This window comes from Amphiura filiformis, chromosome 15 (assembly GCF_039555335.1).
Source record: "Amphiura filiformis chromosome 15, Afil_fr2py, whole genome shotgun sequence".
Classification (NCBI taxonomy): domain Eukaryota; kingdom Metazoa; phylum Echinodermata; class Ophiuroidea; order Amphilepidida; family Amphiuridae; genus Amphiura; species Amphiura filiformis.
Window position 1 is genome coordinate 64238338 of NC_092642.1, and position 21323 is coordinate 64259660.

At 34.9% G+C, this 21323-nt stretch overlaps 1 protein-coding gene across 1 annotated transcript in view; it reads left to right on the top strand.

Annotated features, from left to right (window-relative positions):
- LOC140171946 (protein mono-ADP-ribosyltransferase PARP6-like) overlaps nucleotides 1-21323 on the top strand; it is a 76477-nt gene that overhangs the window by 17195 nt on the left and 37959 nt on the right. Inside the window, exon 2 of the mRNA XM_072195290.1 lies at nucleotides 469-582. Within this exon, the coding sequence (XP_072051391.1) occupies nucleotides 469-582 (114 nt within the window). The remainder of the gene's footprint in view (nucleotides 1-468; nucleotides 583-21323) is intronic.

Here is a 21323-nt window from a genome sequence, read left to right on the forward strand (position 1 = left end):
TAGCATTATGTGTCGCAATAAAAGGGCTGGGAAATGAGGTTAATATAACAATGTTTGAAAGGACATGAAATGCAGGTCATAACATCATAGCGATGTTGTGGAGCGAAGGTCACATATTCTTTGATTCCTTATCCGTACTCTTTGTGTAATATGTGCGCCCATTGGAATGATGTTAAATGGCACCCATGTCCCTGTGTAGCGATACGTGATTGTCCGATAAATATTTTTTATCCAAACCATTCATCTGAAGTGTGACATTTGATTATAATTTTAAAAAATGGTGGGGCATATATTTGAGGGGAGCTTTACTTAGAAAGAATGGTATACTATATTTCCTCTTAAACACCCCTCCAGTCTTTTTGACAAATTTTTAATTCTAATTAAATTACCCTACATGTATATTATTAATTGTTTATGTATCTCAATTCCTAACCATGCAAAACCACTTTACTTTTTTTTAAATTTCAGATTTGAATTTTGAATCCCTGGAATCTAGGTTGAATTTTACTTGTGTATGCGATCAGCATGGTGACGTCTCGCAAGTGATTTTATACTCGCTCACATTTGCAGACAACTACCCTGGTAAGTCAAAAACTTTTTATTACAGTGTTTCTTATTGGTTAATTACTTGTTATGTATCTGAATAACCAATTAAAATGCAGCTTCCTTCAACCGTATCACCTTCTCAGATTGGCTCAATAAATCATAATAGTCTGCTTGTATTTTGAAAGACTCGGATAAAAAGACTAAATCGCGTCTGACATCATCTGTCAATCAAACTCATGCACGGTTTGTTTACAAGTGTCATGATGATATGAGTTGCTGAACACGGCAGTAAAATTGGGTGCCTTATGTAAAATAAAAACATACAAACCATCTCAAAAGTTAGGTCTTTATAGTAGGAAACTTTTCCTCTTTTCAGCTGATTTGCTCTTTTTTAATTCCTGAAATTTACATGTTTTCTTTTATTTTCAGCCCAGTTTGAGCCATTTTACCCAATTTTACGCTGTTTTTCAGCATTTTTTTAAGCATTTTCAGCTTTGTTCCTCTTTTTTTTTAAAGAACCTGTTTCAGGTCTGTATGTGCAAAACCTCAAAATCACAAATTCAAGAACATACAAAACAGTTCAAAATTGGCAAATTGCAAAAATTCCACACATGAAAATTACTACTTTTAAATGTGAAAATGTCAATACTGTAATCCTAGAAATCTCAATTTGCATAATATGTAAATATTAGTGCCGTCGTCGACATGCCTTATGTTGACATAATGTCGACATCGGCACATATCCCGACATATCGACATCAAAAATTTATTTTTTTTTATTTTTTTTTTAATTTTCAAAAAATATTTTTGGCCAGAAAAGCAAGTTATAGGCCCAAAATTACTTGTTATTCAAGTTTGGAAACCAGAGAAATACTGCTACTAAAAAGAAACAAATGCCAAGTTGGGTAAAGTTGTACATTTTGATTACCTTTGCTTTTCTTGGCCAAGTACTAGTAAATATGCAAATGAATAAATAAGTAAAATGACAATTTAGGAAGTTCTTGCCATTTGTAAATGTCTTGAACTTTTTATGCACACAAACATTTTAATGTATCTTTTAAAATCTGATCTTCATATCTACATGTATTTCTAAAAGGGTCTTTGTTTTTAGTGTGCTGTGCATATTGTGTACTGCATGTCATGTTGTACAACTGAATTTGTCACAATTTTGATATAAAATTGGATCAATTGAGCCCATATTTATTGGTCGAGCTTTGAGTTTTAACAATATTTTAAAACTCATAACTCGACCAATAAATATTGGGCATTTAAAGCATCCAATTTTATCATTATTATGTTTTGGATCCAATATTTTCACACACTTGGATTCATCAAAATATAATAATTATGTAAATCTGTAGTTCTGTACATTGTCTTGATCATAAATCAATGCTTGGCAGTATGCGCATGCATCATCACAATTTCCATTGTTTTTTGCCTGGCAGTATGCGCGCGCATCATATTATGTTCAGGGCTCATGTTTTTAAAACTCCCGCCACACCACAATAAGGCTATTGAACAGTGTAGTGGTTGCATGGGGTTCACTCAAGCAAATCGATATACCAGTCCCTTACTTTTGTTGATAAACATTGACATCAACTCACCTATAATGATTGAAATTGCAAAGTTTAGTGCGATACATAATTTGCAACAACAATTAAAACAAATAATAATTTACACACACACACAAAATTTATTGCAATTTTGGGTACTTGATTACCCACCCGAAAAATGCATCGGGTAGGGGGGGCCTACCCATGTACAAAATCACCCAAAAATGTCAGGCCTAAATCATCACCCTGCAACAATTGAAACTCTGTCATGGAAATATTTCTGTGCATGAAAATATTGGCTTATAAAATGCAGCATACAAAATGCTCTGTCATGTATTTAGTCACTATGTATAATGTTATGAAATGCCCAGGTGTTATAGTCTGTAGTGTGTTGGTATTGTATCTTCACAATAAAAACAACTTGAGAGAGAAAACACCAACCAGGGTCATGCTCACTTCAATTCACATCTTTTTGTACAATTATATTTTCATGTTGTATCTCCGACTGTGTTCATACATGCTGTAGATTTTATAAACAAACAGAAAACAAAATAAATTTGGTAAGCAAAGCTAGAAATATTAATTGAAAGCCTTATATTATTTCAGCCTTTGCCTCATGGCCAGACTAGTTGTTGCAATTACATTTTATTTTATCACAGATATTGGAACATTTTATTTTGTGAATATCACTAGGATCCACAAAATGCTCATCTATCAGGTCACAGTTCTTTAACCCCAATACATTTGTACATTCATTGCATGACCTTTGACAATTGTGAGTACAAAAACTCATACTCTGCAACTTGAGGTCAAATTTTGCACAATGATGATGTAATTGAGGTTATTGGACTATGCCATTAGGATGAGACTATTATGGTCCATAGTGTATGCAATGGGTTATTACATTATTATTATTATTACATTATTTCTTCCATGGATTTAGTAAATAAACCCGGGGTCACTCCCATTGTGGCCTGTACACCATCCGCGATAATCAACTTTTGAAAAGCACCCTAAACAAGGATTTAACCCTTGGCTAAAAAGCGACACCCTAAACAGGGATTTCATTCCTAACATCAAATTTCATACCCTAAATTTCATTTCCGCATATTTAGCAATTGCAATTTTGCTACCCTTTTTTCCAATTTTTCATGTTTTTGACACCCTAAACGCGATATGCGCGTATCGTGCCTACCCACAAAATAAATAATAATAAATAATAAATTTCGGAATTTATATAGCGCTTTTTCCAGAGGATTCAAAGCGCTGTAATTTCGCTACGTGGTGAATCATCACAATCAGATCGCATCAACTAGGCTAGTTGCAGCCGAACCCGGCGCAAACCCATCCGCACTTAGATTGTAACATCCACCCATTTTCTGCAGCTCCCCAAATTCCATTGGGTGAAGGAAGAAAACGACCCTTTTTACGCATTTTCATTATCGCGGATGGCCACAATGGGAGTGACCCCCCCCGGGTAAATAAAACAATGTACATGATGTAAAATGTATGTAAATAAATTGGAAACCTTGGAAAAATATTTGAAATTACAACAAATTTGCCTTCAGCAAGAATGACGTTATCAGAATATGAAATACATATTTACAATATAATTTTGTATCAGTGTATTTAAATTTAAACTTTTTTATTTTTTTCCCTACGAAGGGGATACCCCCCCCCCCCAAGAATTTTTATCCGTCACAAAAAAATGCACACGTTTACGCCCAAACGACCTTTAAGCTAATCGTAGATCCATCCTTTGCACTCATTTGATGATAAAATTTTTACCTCTGCACCTTACCCGGGGGTAGGACTGATCATCAAAGATGACCATAGAGGGGCTTGGTGAGGCCCACCATTGGTTTCTACAGTAAAATCAATGATTTTCATTTTGCTCTTGTGAAATTATTCCAGACCTACTGACTTTTTACTTGTTAGTTAGGTAAAAATAGTCATTTCCTTTAAAAGAGAAAATTCTGTGAAAATCACATTTTTGTGCAATTTTTAGCTGAAAATCAATTTTGCTTATAATCAATTTTGCTTGTATATGTAGCCAGACAGAATTTCCCAAATTTGCATGGGCGCTCTCACATTATGACATTATGTGGGGAATGTTTGTACTTATTTTGGTATCACTGGATAGAGGAGACCCATAGCTATATACATTGGTACCAAATATAACGGTATATGATGTTTATAATTGAAAATTAGAGGGTGGTTGTTGCAACCCCTTCATAGTTCGTCAGGCACTGCCTTTTGAGGACTTGCTCTCTCTACTGCTCTCCTTAAATCTGATATAGGACTAGGATAGTGATTTTTAGCTCCCGGGTTTTAGCTCTCCTAAGTTGACCATTCTCTCCTTACATGTACATTCTATTGTAAATGCTCTAAACAGCTTTCCTTGAAGGCTCCAGAAGAGCTTTTTAATGTTCTCCTGCAAATTCCAAAAGACATTCCCTGGTTCGTGTTACAAACTATGGGAAAGGGGCATGGTCAAATTGTTGTCAGTATATTCTGGTAAGTTCTGTTAAAACTACTCCTGATTCCAGAAAAATACAGCACTAATAATCTTTTGGAATTCAAAAAATATTATACTATTTTGCCAAATGAAACATAGCTAAATGGTCCAATCCTTAAATAGTTAGTTCTAACCAGCAATAATGTTGTGAAATTATATAATATTTTTTGCAATTTGAGGGGAAATGAGCCAAAAACAAAGCGTATTCAAAATCTTGATTCTATTATAGGCTAAGAGTTCATAAATTTAAAACATTTTATGTTATTTTTGATAATTGGTTAAATGAAAAATTAGAAACTTTGTTTTGCAAAAGTTGACCAAATATTAAAATTTGGATTTCATCATCAGTAAATGGTTAGGATTTAGTTATATTATTTATCAACATAGGATAATATTTTTTTAATCCCAAAAAGTTAGTTCTGTATTTTTTTTTTTTGTAAGGGGGTGTTTGTTTGTTTGTTTGTTGTTGTTTTTGGTGTGTGTTTTTTTTTTGGGGGGGGGGCTTTTTTCCATTAATCAGTTGCATCCAAAGTGAAGAAATTGATGCATTGTCTTCAGGAGCCAAAATGATCTCATCTCCGGTGGCTCAGTTTATCGACCTCCGATCAACAATCATGTCGCAATATTTGACCTCAAGTTGTGGCGTATTTAGTTTTTGTACCCAAGTATTCAAAGGTCAATCAATGAGTGTATAAAATGCATTGGGTGTTAAAGAACTGTGTTCTAATAGTGTGATCAACATCAGCAATAGGGAGTTTTAGGGACCCTCTCTAATTACCCCCAAAAGTCTATCCATTTCTACAGATACTATTTTATGTAATGTAGATCATCATAACTAAAACATGATCAGACTCGGAGTCGGTTGACATTTCAAAGGTAATCTTCTTTCTTGAATAAGGACAGAGATTTCTCGGAAATAGATCTTTGTGTGTGTAAAGTTGTGAGTGGAACTGGATGAAATCCAACTGTGCTTGTGGCTGCTCACCGATTTACGTCATCCTCACATTAGTGTGGGTAGGCCTAGATTTCAATGTGGTAAATGAAATTTGCACTAGATGTGATCATGTGTGGGTTTAGTACCCAGTAAATGAGCTTAAATGAACACAAGTTACATGACGAGACGATGCTTACATTGAAAGTTGAATGTATGGAATCTATCTGGATCAACATTTTCCCGGATGATTTGAAAATCAGAACACACTTAAGGGGGTACTACACCCCTGGCCCAATTTTGTGCCTATTTTTGCATTTTTCTCAAAAATTATAGCGCATTGGTGACAAGTAAGATATATGTATATAGGGGCAAGGACTACAACTACTGCACTGGAAATTTTATTTCAGCACAGACAACAGTTGTGGAGTTACAGTCAAAAATGAGGGAAAACCAATATTTTATCAATAAATCAATAACTACTTGCTTTGAGTTGCTGAATTTTCAGTACAGTAGTTGTAGTCCTTGCCCTATAATATCTTACTTGTCACCAATGCGCTATAATTTTTGAGAAAAATGCAAAAATAGGCACAAAATTGGGCCAGGGGTGTAGTACCCCCTTAAAGTCATCAACATTGATTTTGTGCCTTTTTGGAAAAATCATCTATGTATTAATTTAGTACTGCATGTAGCTAATGAAGCAGACAAATTATGGCAAATGGCATGATCAGATGCTGTTATGAGATGATAGTAATAGCTGTAGAAAGCTCTTTCAGTCTGCACCTCAAGCAGAGCTTTCAGAGGAGCTGTTTGCAGGGTACAGTCCTGGTTCATCTACATGTATTCTGTTTGTGTGATCATTGTGCTTCATATTTCACTTCAGCCTATAAATTCGTTTCTGAAATGATCAAGTGCATCTAGGGTGAAGCTACAATTAGATGCATGCAACTATAAATAAATACAGGCATCCAGAATCATAAATTTACTTCTTGTATGTGGCATGCTTATACATACTACAATGCTTGCATTTATAAAAACAAACTTTTAATGGGAATTTGGAATTACATCTTCTAAATACCAAAAAAAAAAAAACTAAGACCAAGACCTTTTGCTTTGTTGTACACATCTTCACACAATCTAGGCTATTCCAGTTGAATTCCACACCCCACACCCCCATTGTCAATATTAACCTTAATTTCTCACACATGGGGTGTAGATTACAAATGGAGTCACCCATTCAGGTATTACCGATTTGAGATTCAAATGGGGAAGATTAAGGTCACTCTTTCATAGGGGGAGATGGATTTCAACTGGAATAGCCAAGTAGCGATACATAATGCATACGTACGTATACATATATTGGTACATCTTTCACCGATGGGCCAGAATGCAAGTTCCCTCTTGTTGCACTCATGGATGTTCTATGCAACATGGAAAATGTTTTGTTCTTTTGTCACCCACGGTTTAAATTTCTTCTAGCCTTCAGGGAAAAAACATGTAAATTGTAAAACAATCTAATTTCATTGTAAGTTGTTTCGTGGATGATAGCTATTTTTGAAGCAACTTGATTTTGGGAATTCATACAGAAGTTTCATTTATTTACATGTATGTAGAAATGATTGTACTAGTAATGCTACCCAATGTACAAGTACTTCTAACATAATGCTGTATCAGTTGGCAGAAATCAAATGTCAAATTTTAAATCTGGTGAAAATAATTCAAGAACTGAAATGAATTTGCGGTCTATTACATTGTATTTACATGTAGGTAAGTTATGTACATGTCAACATCAATTAAAGCCATAACATTTGCTGAGGAGGACATACGTTTTAGAGGAATTGAGAGGTATCGGGGCTTTATTTTTAGCCTAACTAGTCTCTAACTGGTATTTATATTTTGTTCAGGAGTTATAAAACACTGTAAAAATTATAGCCTGCCTATTAGACTGCCATGTCATAATGCCAAGGAAAATATAAACCAAATCAGCACTGCATGATTTTCACATAACAAGCTGAAAGTTATAATAATATAGTGGTCAAACAGGACAAAATCAATACTGTGCTGTGGTTAAACAGTACTTTTATAAAAATGTAAATATGTGTTCAAGTGCAAGACAGGTGAATCGTGTACAACAACTCCCAGCCACCCACTGTTTGATGCCGATAGACAAGACAGAAAGGTACAACAAATAAGCTGGGGATGGAGCTGTCTGTATTTTAGTCTGCGACCTTTATTGAATGATGAGTACTGTACATGTACATATAGGTCAGGGTGGTTGCTCTGGTTGGCCCGCATTCATGATGCTGATGATGTTAAAAAAATGTACGATTTTAAAGCCAGCAAAGCGATAAGGTAAAGGCTGGCTGGGACAGACAGACACACACAGGCGTTTTATTTGCCGTAAGGGGTGTTAAGAGGAGTGACAAACTAAACTGGCTCATACATGTATTGATCGGTAATATCGTTGTAGATTTTATATCTCTGGTTTAGGGGTAGCATTTTTCTGGAGATATTTTAAGGGATGTGTATGTTTTTATCTCTGGTTTAGGGGTAGCATTTTTCTGGAGATATTTTAAGGGATGTGTATGTTTAGGAGAAAATGATATAACACTACACATGATGTAGTTAACTTTGTCATAACACCTCAAAAATTCCAAATTGAAAGGGAAAATTATACAAATACTCAAATTGATATTGATCATATAAATTTCTGATGGACAAAATAAATTTGTGAGGTTTTGTTTTTCGTGCTTTTTGTAGTAAATTTCAAATCCACAAATTTAAAAGCATGGGAAAGTGTATTTTACTCATAGGCGTGAATATATAGATGCATATATGTAGGATTGTACAATGTAGATAAATAATTCAAACTTTTTTGCTTGACAAATCCATTAAAGCCATAACATTTGCTGAGGAGGACGCCCTCAATATTTTTCAAAATTCTGTTTTTTACACGATTGTAATGTACTTTATAAAATGGAAATATTAGTCGTACGCGTATACGATGTTCACAACACAGTACGTACACGGCATGCGGGATGGTACACATCAAAGGCCTGTGTCATAGCACCACCAACGGAGTGACATGCATTGGCGACATCTGCGCTGGCTCAAAATTTAAAGGGGTCATATCTGACAGTAAAAGCTAACATTTTATAGAAAAGAAATACATATCTATTTTTATGGCAATGTTACAACATGGCTTTAAATACAAAATGTAGGTACTCACGACTTTAGCTTTTGCCATCAGGGCCAAAGTAATCAACCGCAACAAAGGTATTGTTTCTTTTTATCACATACCATCCACTGCTTAAAACAAAAACATCACTTCCGGGAAATGTCAAGAAGCCGTTTTCCGCCGGGAAAAGCAGTGGACCAAGTCTCTTGTGATCAAGTCATCAGCCCAGCTAAAGTTGTGAGTACTCATTTAATGGATTTGTCAAGCAAAAGTGTTTGAATTATATAATATGTAACTCTTAGTAATCATGAGTACAAGAAACCACAAAGCTGCTCTGAGCGGTTAAAATCGTGAAAAATTAAAACCGTAAAAATATCACGCTTCACAGATGGCAGTATTTTACATAGCTCTGGTCACTAAACTCTTGTGATGTGGTCATTCTTGTTTTTAAATGGGTTAAATAAACACTGCTTACCATGCTTACAATCTTCTTTCTCAAAAGTTGTGGAAATGTTGCTCAAGTGCAGGCTTAGGCGATATTTAGATTAATCAAAAATAATCGATTTTTTTTTTTAATCGGGTACTCAATTATTTAAAAACACCGTAATCGAAATATCAAGTTACCAAATATTTTCAGATCATTATCAGTTTTTCATTAATCGAAATTGATTGTTTTTAACAATCGCCTGAGCCTATAGTCAAGTGACATAGATTCAGCTTAAAATCTGTACTCAGATTGCAACTTGAGCCAATTCCAAGCCCGCATTTGATTTGAAGATACCAATTTTTGAAACATAATTAAAATTAGGCTACATGTAGCACTGCATCTACAAGAGGATCAGCAGGTTCTAAAATTGTCTTTTAATCAAGGAGGTTTTTTTTTAGTATAAAGAATGAGTAATATGTTACCAAATATTTTCAGGTCATTATCAGTTTTAACAAGTTTAACCTGTCCAGCAAAAATACCCACCTCTCCTCTCTAATTAGGAACACTTAAATTTGTATTACAAATTATTAATAGTTACCCTGCATGATTTCAAATGAAATGATCAGAAAAACTAACATTTTCTTTCCAATCTGTACATCTGTCAGAAGACAGCCATTTGAATAGGTCACAATGTGTTTTCCTGAGTAGCCCCTATGGGTGAAACATTTGACACAATTCATTCAAGTTGGGTGCTAAGCCAGCCTAGTTGTGTGATGCATGCCATTTAAAGTGACATTCAGTAATTTTGTGGGGTGGGCAACTGAATTTATTAAGCATCCATATTTTTATACTATCCCTTATAAATCATAAAATTACAAAGGAAAGTCACTTCTGGAGGGTGAGCAATTGCAGTCTATCCTCCTGTTGGTGACTACATTGTAGTCTGTGCTACATGTACAATGTACACACAGACCATGCAACTATGGCGATAAACCACTGGGTACCATACTCTCACAGAATTCTTTGACAAAGACTAGTAGTTGACCTGATAAGGACATTATGAATTACACTTCCTAGATGTTTTAACCTACATGTACTTTTTAAAGGGAGATGCAGCCATATACCATGCACCCCAAGCGTCAATCCGCCTTGAAAAGTGGGGGATCAAGAAATGGATGAAAAGAACAAAAAAATGACTAATTATCCTCAAAAGTGGGATTGGGGGTACAGCCTCATGCACCTTCCCCACCGAATTGATGTCCATGCCCCCTGCTTCCACTGTACAGTACATGTACATGTATAACCATACTTAGGTGTTAAACTTCAGTTTCTACTCCTTTTAACCCTAACACTGACCCATGCTTTTTGGTATCGGAAGTCAGAGAAGATCCGAATTTTTCAAGAAGAAGAAGAATTTTTTTTTTGGCACCCCGGGATCGAACCTTAGACCCCTCGCATGCCAAGCGAGCGATCGCGGACCGGTAGCTGCTCGGGTTATTGCTGCCCGGCCAGCAATTCCGTGAGCATATCACACCGGGTGATTGCGTCATCATGAGACCCTGGGATGCATGCATGTTATGAATTTTTCATCGTGGTATTTTGTGGTTTTTACTGGTGTTAGGGTTAATACAAGATCCTGTGAAATTTAAAATGAGCCAATTTTATTGAGTTTTAATATGTCCTGTGAAATTTAAAATGGGCAAATTTTATTGCTCAAGTTTTTACAGGTTATAGTGTAGGCTCTATATATTATTTTACAGTATTTGTCTTGTCAAATTTAAAATGGGCAAATTTTATTGAGTTAATACATGTTCTAGTGTATATTATTTTACAGTATTTGTCTTGTCAAATTTAAAATGGGCAAATTTGATTGAGTTGATGTCCTGTGAAATTTAAAATGGGCAAATTTCATTGAGTTTATACAGGTTCTAGTGCATGTATATTATTTTACAGACATTATTTGAAATCACTGATGCACAAAAAGCAGTACCTGGGTACATACAAAAATAGGAAGTACAATACTAAAATGATATCACGACAGGTCTAGAAAACTATATACATGTAATGAAAATAGATACCGATTGTAATATTACTGCTTAATGGTAGCCATAATTAATTTGTTTATGTCTGAGTATTAATGTTTATTGTTTTATCAATGAATGTATGCTACTACATGTATGTTGTACTACTACTAGGGCCAACATGTAATACAAAATTAATGAGCCTTGAATTAATAATTACATGTCTTACTCCAAGTGCACTTGCATTGTACATAAATATAACATTAATGTTATTTTACTTTGTGTTGTGAATAGAAAGTAATTGAACATGAACATGCTTGTATTGTGCAAAAATGCATGTTTTTCAAACATATTTTAAAATATATTATTTTTGGCTACATCATTTTAATTTAAAACTTAGTCTAAGATGATTTTGTGACAATTGGGTTTCTGCTTTATTGAAGATCAGGGGAAAATAGGAAACATTTGATTTCATGACATGATTTATTATACATGTTTGAAAACAGTACCAATTTTCATGCGCCATTAGTCATGAGAGAAACCTTACTGACTTTCTGCTTTACTCTGGGGAAATCTGCGAGGAGAAACCTCAACAGTTTGGAAAAAATTATAGAGAGTCACAGCACCCGATTCTGAGACTGAAACAGAGAAAAATCAAGGTTTGAGAAGAAAAAAAGACATGCCCAGGCCCATAACTTAACCTACATGTGTAAATCTTGAATAAGCCCAACATGGCCCAATTACGAAAAATGTCTTGGAACATAAGAATAGTACGGTGCAGGTCTGTACATGTTCTATGTGAGAGCAATGTTAACACACTCTTACTGTGCGGTTATTGATTATTTCAGAAAATAATACCCCACTTATGTGACGTATTTGAAGAAAAACCCCTACAGAATTTGGCATGTTTTGTGGAGAAAAAAAGTACATGTAAATTTATTGGCATGATAAAATGTTAAGATATTAAAATGTTCTATGTAGCAAGCATAGTTTAGCAGTAGGATAATGTAATTGCATGCAATTTTATGTTAATCAAAGTATGATAAATGTACTGATAAGTATGGAAAATATGTTTGATAAAATGAACTTCTATTTAAATAAACTTAAATACATTCATGTACATGTGTGTTGCTTATTTTCGAGTTTCGAGTTTCAAGTGATAATTTTCGAGTTTCGAGTGATCATTTTCGAGTTTCGAGTGATGATTTTCGAGTGTGATTTTCGAGTGTCGAGTGCAGATTTCGAGTATCGAGTGATAATTTTCGAGTGTCGAGTGATACTTTTCGAGTGTCGAGTGACGATTTTCGAGTGTCGAGTGAGGATTTTCGAGTGTCGAGTGAGGATTTTCGAGTGTCAAGCTATAAATATAAAAATCATATCCAGACTAGGTTATGGAGTTTTAATTTAGAAAGATCTTTGTTGTGTTTTCATTCATTCACCATTGCGTGAAACACTGTGTACTGAAATATAAAATCGGTGTTTATTTTTGAACCTAGACTTGCATCTAGGTTCTTATATAATCAGTTTTCAATATTGTAGTATTTAGTATTTGCACTAAATGCAGTAGGCCTATTTAAGGCTGAATTGTTCTTAAAGCATGTTTTAAGAGATTAATTGAGTAGGGCAAAGTACTGTGATAAATATGTCTTTTAAAGCAACTTATCGATTATTTGTCAAAACAATCAGATAACAAATGAGGAAATTTTTACATGTCCCTTTGAGTGCCAACCAAGTGACTTAATTACACATGATCCCCCTATCATTATGACTGTGCAGGAACCAACTACACATCAAACATGGAACCATACACTTAAAATTTTGAATATTGTTTACGTTTGCAATTATAAACAATGTCCAAAATAAGCACTCACCCAAAATGATGTTGATAAGCGCCCTGTGTGATTAATGGAATGAATACAGAATTAAGAAAACCATATAATTATGTCGGATTTACTTCAAACAAAAGATATTTTGATCAGTGTACTTTGCCCTACTCTATGACTGTATAGAACATGTTGAGCATTTACTAATATCCAGAAAATGCCTCATGAGCCACCTTAAGTTGAAAATATGTGGTATTTAAGTCAATTTATGGCAACAAATCAATTTGGGAGCAAACTCGAAATTATTTCATTTTCGAGTGACATGACTCGATTTTGATCATTTTTCGAGTGACAAGACTCGATTTTGATCATGTTTCGAGTGACAAGACTCAAAATTGTGCCATTTTCGAGTTTCGTAAAAATGCTCTAAATTAACATTTTTGGCACTATTTGTTATATTACAAATGTCCAAAAATGTTAAATTATAATATCTTCCCAAACGACAGACAATTAGACAAAAATGATTTTGCAGTGACAATTGGCACCTTTTAAAAAAAATTCCACTCAATTACCTAGTATGTATTGCTACAAAAATGATAAAATGTTAGAAGTTGAAAGTATTTTTTCAAAGCCCACTAAAATGGCCTCAATGTGTATATTATCATGTTGGCTCATTTTTATTAGAGTACCATTGCCTTTATTGGGGGGGGGGGCAGTTTAATTTAATTTCACATTATTTGTCATTAAATACAACAAATAGTACCAAAAATGTAAATATAGAGCAGTTTTGCGAAACTCGAAAATGGCACAATTTCGAGTCTTGTCACTCGAAAAATAATCAAAATCGAGTCAAGTCACTTGAAAAATGATCAAAATCGAGTCATATTACTCGAAAATTAACAAATTTCGAGTTTGCTCCAAAATGGATTTGTTGCCATAAACAGACTTAAATACCATTTTTAACTTAAGGTGGCTCATGAGGTGTTTTCAGGGTATTAATTAGTAAAATGCTCCAAGCATGTTCTATACCGAACCATAGATTTAGGCACAGTACACTGATCAAAATATCTTCTGTTTGAAGTTAATCGGGCATCAATTTTCATAATTCATAAATTTATATGTTTTAATTGTCATCTTATTGTTTTTACCAAATAATCAAGAGTTTACTTCAAACACAGGACATGGTCTGAAAGATAATGACACTGATGATGATGAATGAATATTTTGGATTTTTTTACGTACTTCTCTGGTATTATAGGCCTAAGTGATGTAAAAAAATAAGCGCCCACCAAAAAAAACTTGTTCTGACTCGGGTCAAGATGTAACAAGTTTGAGGAACATGCAACGCCAAGTATCCAAGGAAATAGGTGTACAGAAAGATAGATGGACAGATAGACAGAACCCGGGGACAGAGCGTTGCGTATTATTCTATAGATTGTCGCAAAAATACAAATATAGAGCATTTTTCTGAAATGCAAAAGTGGCACAATTTTGATGATGAAAATCAAGTCATGTCACTGAAAAATTAAAGATTTCAAGTTTTGATTTTTTGCACATAAATTGACATAAAAACACATTTTATTGAACACAAGGTGGCTTATGATGCATTTTCTATTATTATGAAATGCTCCGAGCATGTAATGTTACAGTAAAAATGTAAAAGCACATTTTTTTAAACTTAAGGTGGCTCATCAGGCGTTTTCTATTATTATGAAATGCTCTAAGCATGTTCTATATAATACAGTATAATATAGAGCTTGCTATTTCCAAACGTATGTAACAAATGCCTGTGTATCTATTCAAAATCCCAAAAAGTCAAATGAGAGTGATTATGAATAGATGCACGGGCATTTGATACCTGCAATTGAAAATCACAAGCTCTAATGTAAATATAGAGCATGTTTACAAAACTCGAAAATGGCACAATTTTGAGTCTTGTCACTCGAAAAATGATCAAAATCGAGTCTTGTCACTTTCGAAAAATGATCAAAATCGAGTCTTGTCACTCGAAAAATGATCAAAATCGAGTCATGTCACTCGAAAATGAAAAATTTCGAGTTTGCTCCCAAATTGATTTGTTGCCATGACTTAAATACCACATATTTTCAACTTAAGGTGGCTCATGAGGCATTTTCTGGATATTAGTAAATGCTCAACATGTTCTATACAGTCATAGAGTAGGGCAAAGTACACTGATCAAAATATCTTTTGTTTGAATTAAATCAGACACACACTTAAAGGACTGAGGATTTCATGATCCTAGCATCCTCTTTTTATGTAGATATCCACGAAAAAAGCTTATTCCCAAAATTTCAGTTGATTCGATTTTTGCGTTTGTAAGTTATGCATGATTATGTGTATTACACTGCTCCATAGGCCACTGTTGTAATTTCGTTCTGGTATACCAGAATGAAATTCAAATTTGACGATATTTCGAAAAATCTTCACTCGACACTCGAAAATCCTTACTCGACACTCGAAAACCCTCACTCGAAACTCAAAAATCCTCACTCGAAACTCGAAAATCCTCACTCGACACTCGAAAATCCTCACTCGACACTCGAAAATCCTCACTCGACACTCGAAAATCCTCACTCGACACTCGAAAATCCTCACTCGACACTCGAAAATCCTCACTCGACACTCGAAAATCATCACTCGATACTCGAAAATCATACTCGATACTCGAAACTTTTCACTCGATACTCGAAACTTGAAAATAAGCAACACACATAGATATTATATATGTATGGACAATTTTAAAACTTTAAGTTGTTGGTAATATAGTGCATTTATGACTTTCTAACACAGCAAGATTAATTTTTTGTCCAACATGTATGCATACATGTATGTGCTGTGTGTATACATGTAACTCCATAAACAAGAACCACTGGCACTAAGTTACTTTACTGTAAGCTTTTTCAGATTGGTCCAATTCATTTTTTTCAGCAGCTTTATGGCTCATGATTGATGGCATTGATTTGTGAGCTGGTGAATAGTGTGTACTTGCTGATTCAACGGCTGGATAAGAAGTAGTTTCGTCTCGTTATATTAAAAGTTTTTGAAATAAATGAGGAGGTCAGGTGCAGACATGATATGGCCATGTGCTGTACATTGTGTTCTTTTGTTAATTGTATTATATTTATAGCTCTATGAAAATTATATTTTTTGGCCCACCACACATATGTGGGGCTTAATGTTATCGCCTAGATGGTTGCCTGTGAATTGTTTTGGTGTCCACCTGGCTGGCTGTCCAGACGGAAGCAGAACCATTAATACCCTCTGCAGTTCCAACACAATAACCGATCATCTTCAAACTTGGTATGGTGATAGGATATGGTGGCCTGATGTGCTGTATAGTTTTGTGTCATGTTATTTGCATATTTATTATTTGTGTTTTCAAACCTATGTTATTTTACACCTTTACCACCTTAATTACAAAAAGTGTAATTCTAGTTACCGTTCTACACATATTTCTTTTTTTATGAATGGGCTGATGATGGATAATGATTTATAATATAGCATTACTGTATGTGGTGCCATTCCTAATAAATAGCCATGTAACAAAATGTTCAGTTTTTAAGCTGATTTTAGTATATTTTGTTTGCATTTTTCTGTATCAAAATGGGAATTAGCATGATGATTTTTGTCAAGGTATATTCCAAATCATATCCTGTTTTTGTGGCTCAGATTTAGATTGAGATTCAGATAAATCTATTTTCATCACAGCACACATGTTGACATTACAAGCAAAATTGTGATACACATTATAAGGCACTTGAAACTTGATTCTGAGTTTAGCGTCCACGCCCGCCCGCATTATGAATTTTGTGCCCGTTTGAGATGTAAAATCTGAAAATAATTCATTATTTTGCAAATTACTACTAAAACAGAAAGAAAATTTGTTCTGCAAAATTTTTAAACCCCTTTTTTTGTATTTGAACCCTTCAAAAACTATAGAAAGCCTTGAGAACTATTAGATGAATCCATCTAAATATTTTAGCATTAAAAATATACAGGTTTTTGACCCTTGCTCTATCCAATTATTTCAATTATACCTTTGGGATACCAGGGTAGAAGAGAAATCAACCTAGCCAAAATGTTTTTACCAGATTGTTGATGTTGTAGCCTAAATAATTTAACTAGGAAATACCTAGTTTTGACAAATTGGTGCCAAAAATGTATTTCATAATGTTCTGCATGATTGTTATTTTTGTATTTTAAAATGAGTCAACCCCCCCCCCCCCATTTCCCCCTATCCTCAAATGTATACGGAGAGGTTAGTACAAATTGGAGTGAAGAAGACTGGCATGGTATACATTGTACTTCGTAATACATTTAGTTTGTTTTAAAACTTGAAAAACCAAAAGCAAGACAATTATACTTTTATAAATGTTTGTGTGTTTGTGACATTATATTGCGACTGGCAATACCCAATTAGAATGAACAAAAGCGCATAAGCATTGGTAAAAGGTCGCTGATAATGAAACCTTGAAAATAATGAATAATGAATAATGAAATAGTTGCCTCATTATGAGCTGAAAAAATGGGAAGCTAAACTCAACATCATATTTATTCCATCATCTTTATTCAAGCAATTTAAACATACAAATTTAAAAGAATAAAGAAACCAACAGACATCCAAGACAACTGGGGCCTTTACTGACCACCAGGCATGGCGTGAACGAAATACAAATTACACATACACAATCTTTAAAACACCTAAAAAGATACAAAAAAAAATATAAATATTATAAAAAAATTTAATTAATGACATTGATCATCAGGCGACAGATACGCCACCCTGGTAGGCTATCTGAGGATATTGACATTCCACTCTTTTTCATGTCTTGCCTGAAAGATGGAAAAAGAAGACGTGAGAGCCATTTTGGAGATGTCATTCCTCAGATCTTTGTATTTAATGTGCGACTTGGCTACATGCAGGAGGCGGTTAAGACGAATCTTGTTCGATTTTGTAATTAGACCTCTTGAACCAACCTCGAATGGAATGTAACTGCAATTGTAGCCAGTGTCAGTAATGTCGCCTACCAGAGAAGCATATCTGTCAACCTTAAGCTTGTGAGACTTATCAATGTTCGTTTCAAAAGGCACGGTGAGTTCTAACAGAATGATTTTTTTCTCCTCCGGAAACGTTAACACAATATCGGGTTTTTGAACTGTGGGTATGACGTCAGGGGAACCGTCCCCCCCTGCAGTAAGGTACCCTTCAATGTCCGCCGTGATGAGAACACGTTTATTGAGAAAAAGTTGGCTGTTCTCCAGAGCGGTAATTATGATGCGGATGATGTTGTTATGACGCCAGAGGTACCGATCAAGCATATGGTTGCAGTTGTTCAAGATATGAAGAAGGGTACCCTTACATGCACAGAGGGAGCAGTTCCCGTTCAGTCGTTTCCCCCATTTATAGAGATTTGTGAAGGTGGGAAGGCTGTCAATGGCAGCATTGATAGCAAATTTTAGCACGCTCTCCGGAAGACTGTACATAATAGATTTCCAAGTAAGATTTGTATTACATTCGTTTAAAAGTTTAGCTGTATCCCCTGAGTCACGAGTGGTTCCACAACCGACTTCCAGTAAATACTGGTGTCCTCTTTCAGAGTACTTTTGATCTTGGGTTTTGTTATTTTCCAAAGGTGGAGCTGATCGCCATCAGTAGATCTTTGATGGATCTGATCACATAAGGCTGACGGTGGAAGATTTTTTTTCCAAATAGCTTCTCTTTGCAGTTTCAGATCAAGAGCTTTGTTGGTTGTGGAGGCCCCCAGACATCGGGTTGTGCTATACGCTAGGCAGTGAGATGTATAGTAAATATCAGATACCCTGGGGATATCAAGCCCCTCGTTCATATGGACCAGCGCTATGTTGGAACCGTTTTTGGGTATCCCAAGCCAAAAAAAAAAAAAATATCAGTCTTTCTATCTAGCATAGACAGATAGGACTTTGTGAGTTCGTGCACCGTAAGGCAAAAACGCATAGATGGTAAGCAATATCTACTATAAATAGCAACCTTAAACTCATTTCTTACCGGACAATTGTCAATATTCAGAAGGCTATTCTCAAATTTGGCCTTGATCATTTCATAAGTATCAATTTGACTGCCAGAATGAGTAATCAGAGATCCCAAAAAGCGCTGAGGATCTTCTTTAACAGGGGTTACAAGCGCACCATTAATATCAAATTCAACCACTTTAGGAACACCACTACATATTGACAGAGAACGACATTTACTAGGTTTTAAAGTCAAACCCATACTCTGGGTTTTGCATTGAAGTTCATTAATGATCTTTTGATGTTGAACTTTGTTACTTGTTAGGATATTAAAGTCATCCGCATATGGGGTTGTAATAACTTTAGTACCATCTAAGTTAAATCCACGCTTGTCACGAACATTTTCTAAGTATTCGAGGATGGGATTAAAACACATCAAGAAAATAATGGGTGACAGAGGATCCCCTTGAAATGTTCCTCTCCTAAATTGGAATTCTTCCGAACTCCAGTCAGGGCATGAACGGAACCACTAAGGCGCGAGTATAAATTTTCAACGTAGGTGATGGTATTTTCGGAAGATTGAATCTTTTCATGGAATGAGTAATTAGGGTATGACTGGCGCTGCGACGCATCCGCTAAATCAAAGAAGGTCACGTGCAAGGTTTTTTTCCTTGATTTAGAGAATGCGATGGCTTCCTGGAGAAGAATGTTATGTTCAATACAGCCGTTAATCCCCCTTAAAAACGCTTTTTGGACATCTGGGTTAATATAGCCATTTTTGGTTAGATATGCCCCTGTCCTGTCGGCAAGAACTTGGTGAAATATCTTGCTAATGCACGAAGTCAAGGAGATCATTCTGAAGTTCTCAGGTTTATCAGTCTCCCCAGCTTTATAGATCAATACAACTCTGGACTCAGATGAAATAGATTTATTTGGTTAAGGGATTATGGAGGGCCTAAAAAGAGGTAGAATAATAATATACAATACAAAGTGTGAAATTAATGTTCAGCAAAAAAAAATCCACTTTTGTATTGTACATGGTACATACATGTACATGCATAATGTGTTGAGCATGAAAAGTGAAATTAATGTTCAGCAAAAAAAGCCACTCTTTTAGGTAAAGCTATACAGGGATTAAAGTAATATGCAGAATTTAAAGGTGCATTTGGGTCAGTAACATAATGTTTATGTACAAAATATTTCTTGCAGGTTATATTCAGTGTGCCCCGGTTACCATAGCAACTTGCAATCTTATGGCTATTTTGTGGGTGCAGTGCTCATCTTGAGCCTGATGTAAGAATATTAAAGAAAATATTTTACATGTTCGGCATTTTAAAAGGGCATTTCGTGATCCACAGCCTCATCCCCCACTTTTCTCAAAAAAGTTGAGATTTTTATATCACTGGAAACCTCTGGCTACATAATGTTTATGTACAAAATATTTCTTGCAGATTAATTAGTTTAGCAAAGATATCGTGAAATTTGAATTTTGTTCTGGTGCACCAGAACGAAATTACAACGTATTGTCTATGGAGCAGTGTAATACACATAATCATGCATAACTCGCAAACGCAATATCAGAATCAACTGAAATTTTGGGAATATGCTTTTTTTCGTGGATATGTACTGAAAAATGTCATAAAAAGAGGATGCTAGGATCACAAAATACTCCTTTAAATATAGGGTATCTCTGTTTTTTGATCTGATAGCCTCACTTAAATTGGGAACCATCTCAATTTTGGAAGAGTTTTAATCTTCTAGAGTCGGGTCGACTATAAACTTGTTTGGGTAAAACTCCTCTGTTGAACTCTGCTGTTAAAAATATGTGAGTGTGTGAAACTCCACGGTTGAAAATCTCCACACTTTGGGTGTGTAGGGGTGTGTGTGGGGGGAGGGGTGTGTGCTTTTACCAATATTGTGTTGTCTTTCTCATGATTATTCATACATGACATGTAGAAGTTTAGATACAGGTGACCTGTACTGAGGTGAAATGTATTAAACATTCATCATTCTAAAGAACTGATGGGTGATGATTAAGTAATTGTTTTGTCATTTTAAATAAACAAACTGACTGAATTGCTCCATCTTGAAATGATGATAAGCATACTGATATGTAAGGTAAAGATTTTTTTCACCTTGCCAGAATCCATTTGAATTGGAACTGGCAACAGCATTTTAAAAGATTCTCCACATTTTTTTACTGCATCGGCTAAACAAAATCTGCTAGAATATCTATAGATTCATGTAAATCAGTTTAGGAGAATCTCTATGAGAAAGGACTCTCACCAAATTTCTAGGTTTGAGATGAAATTGGGCT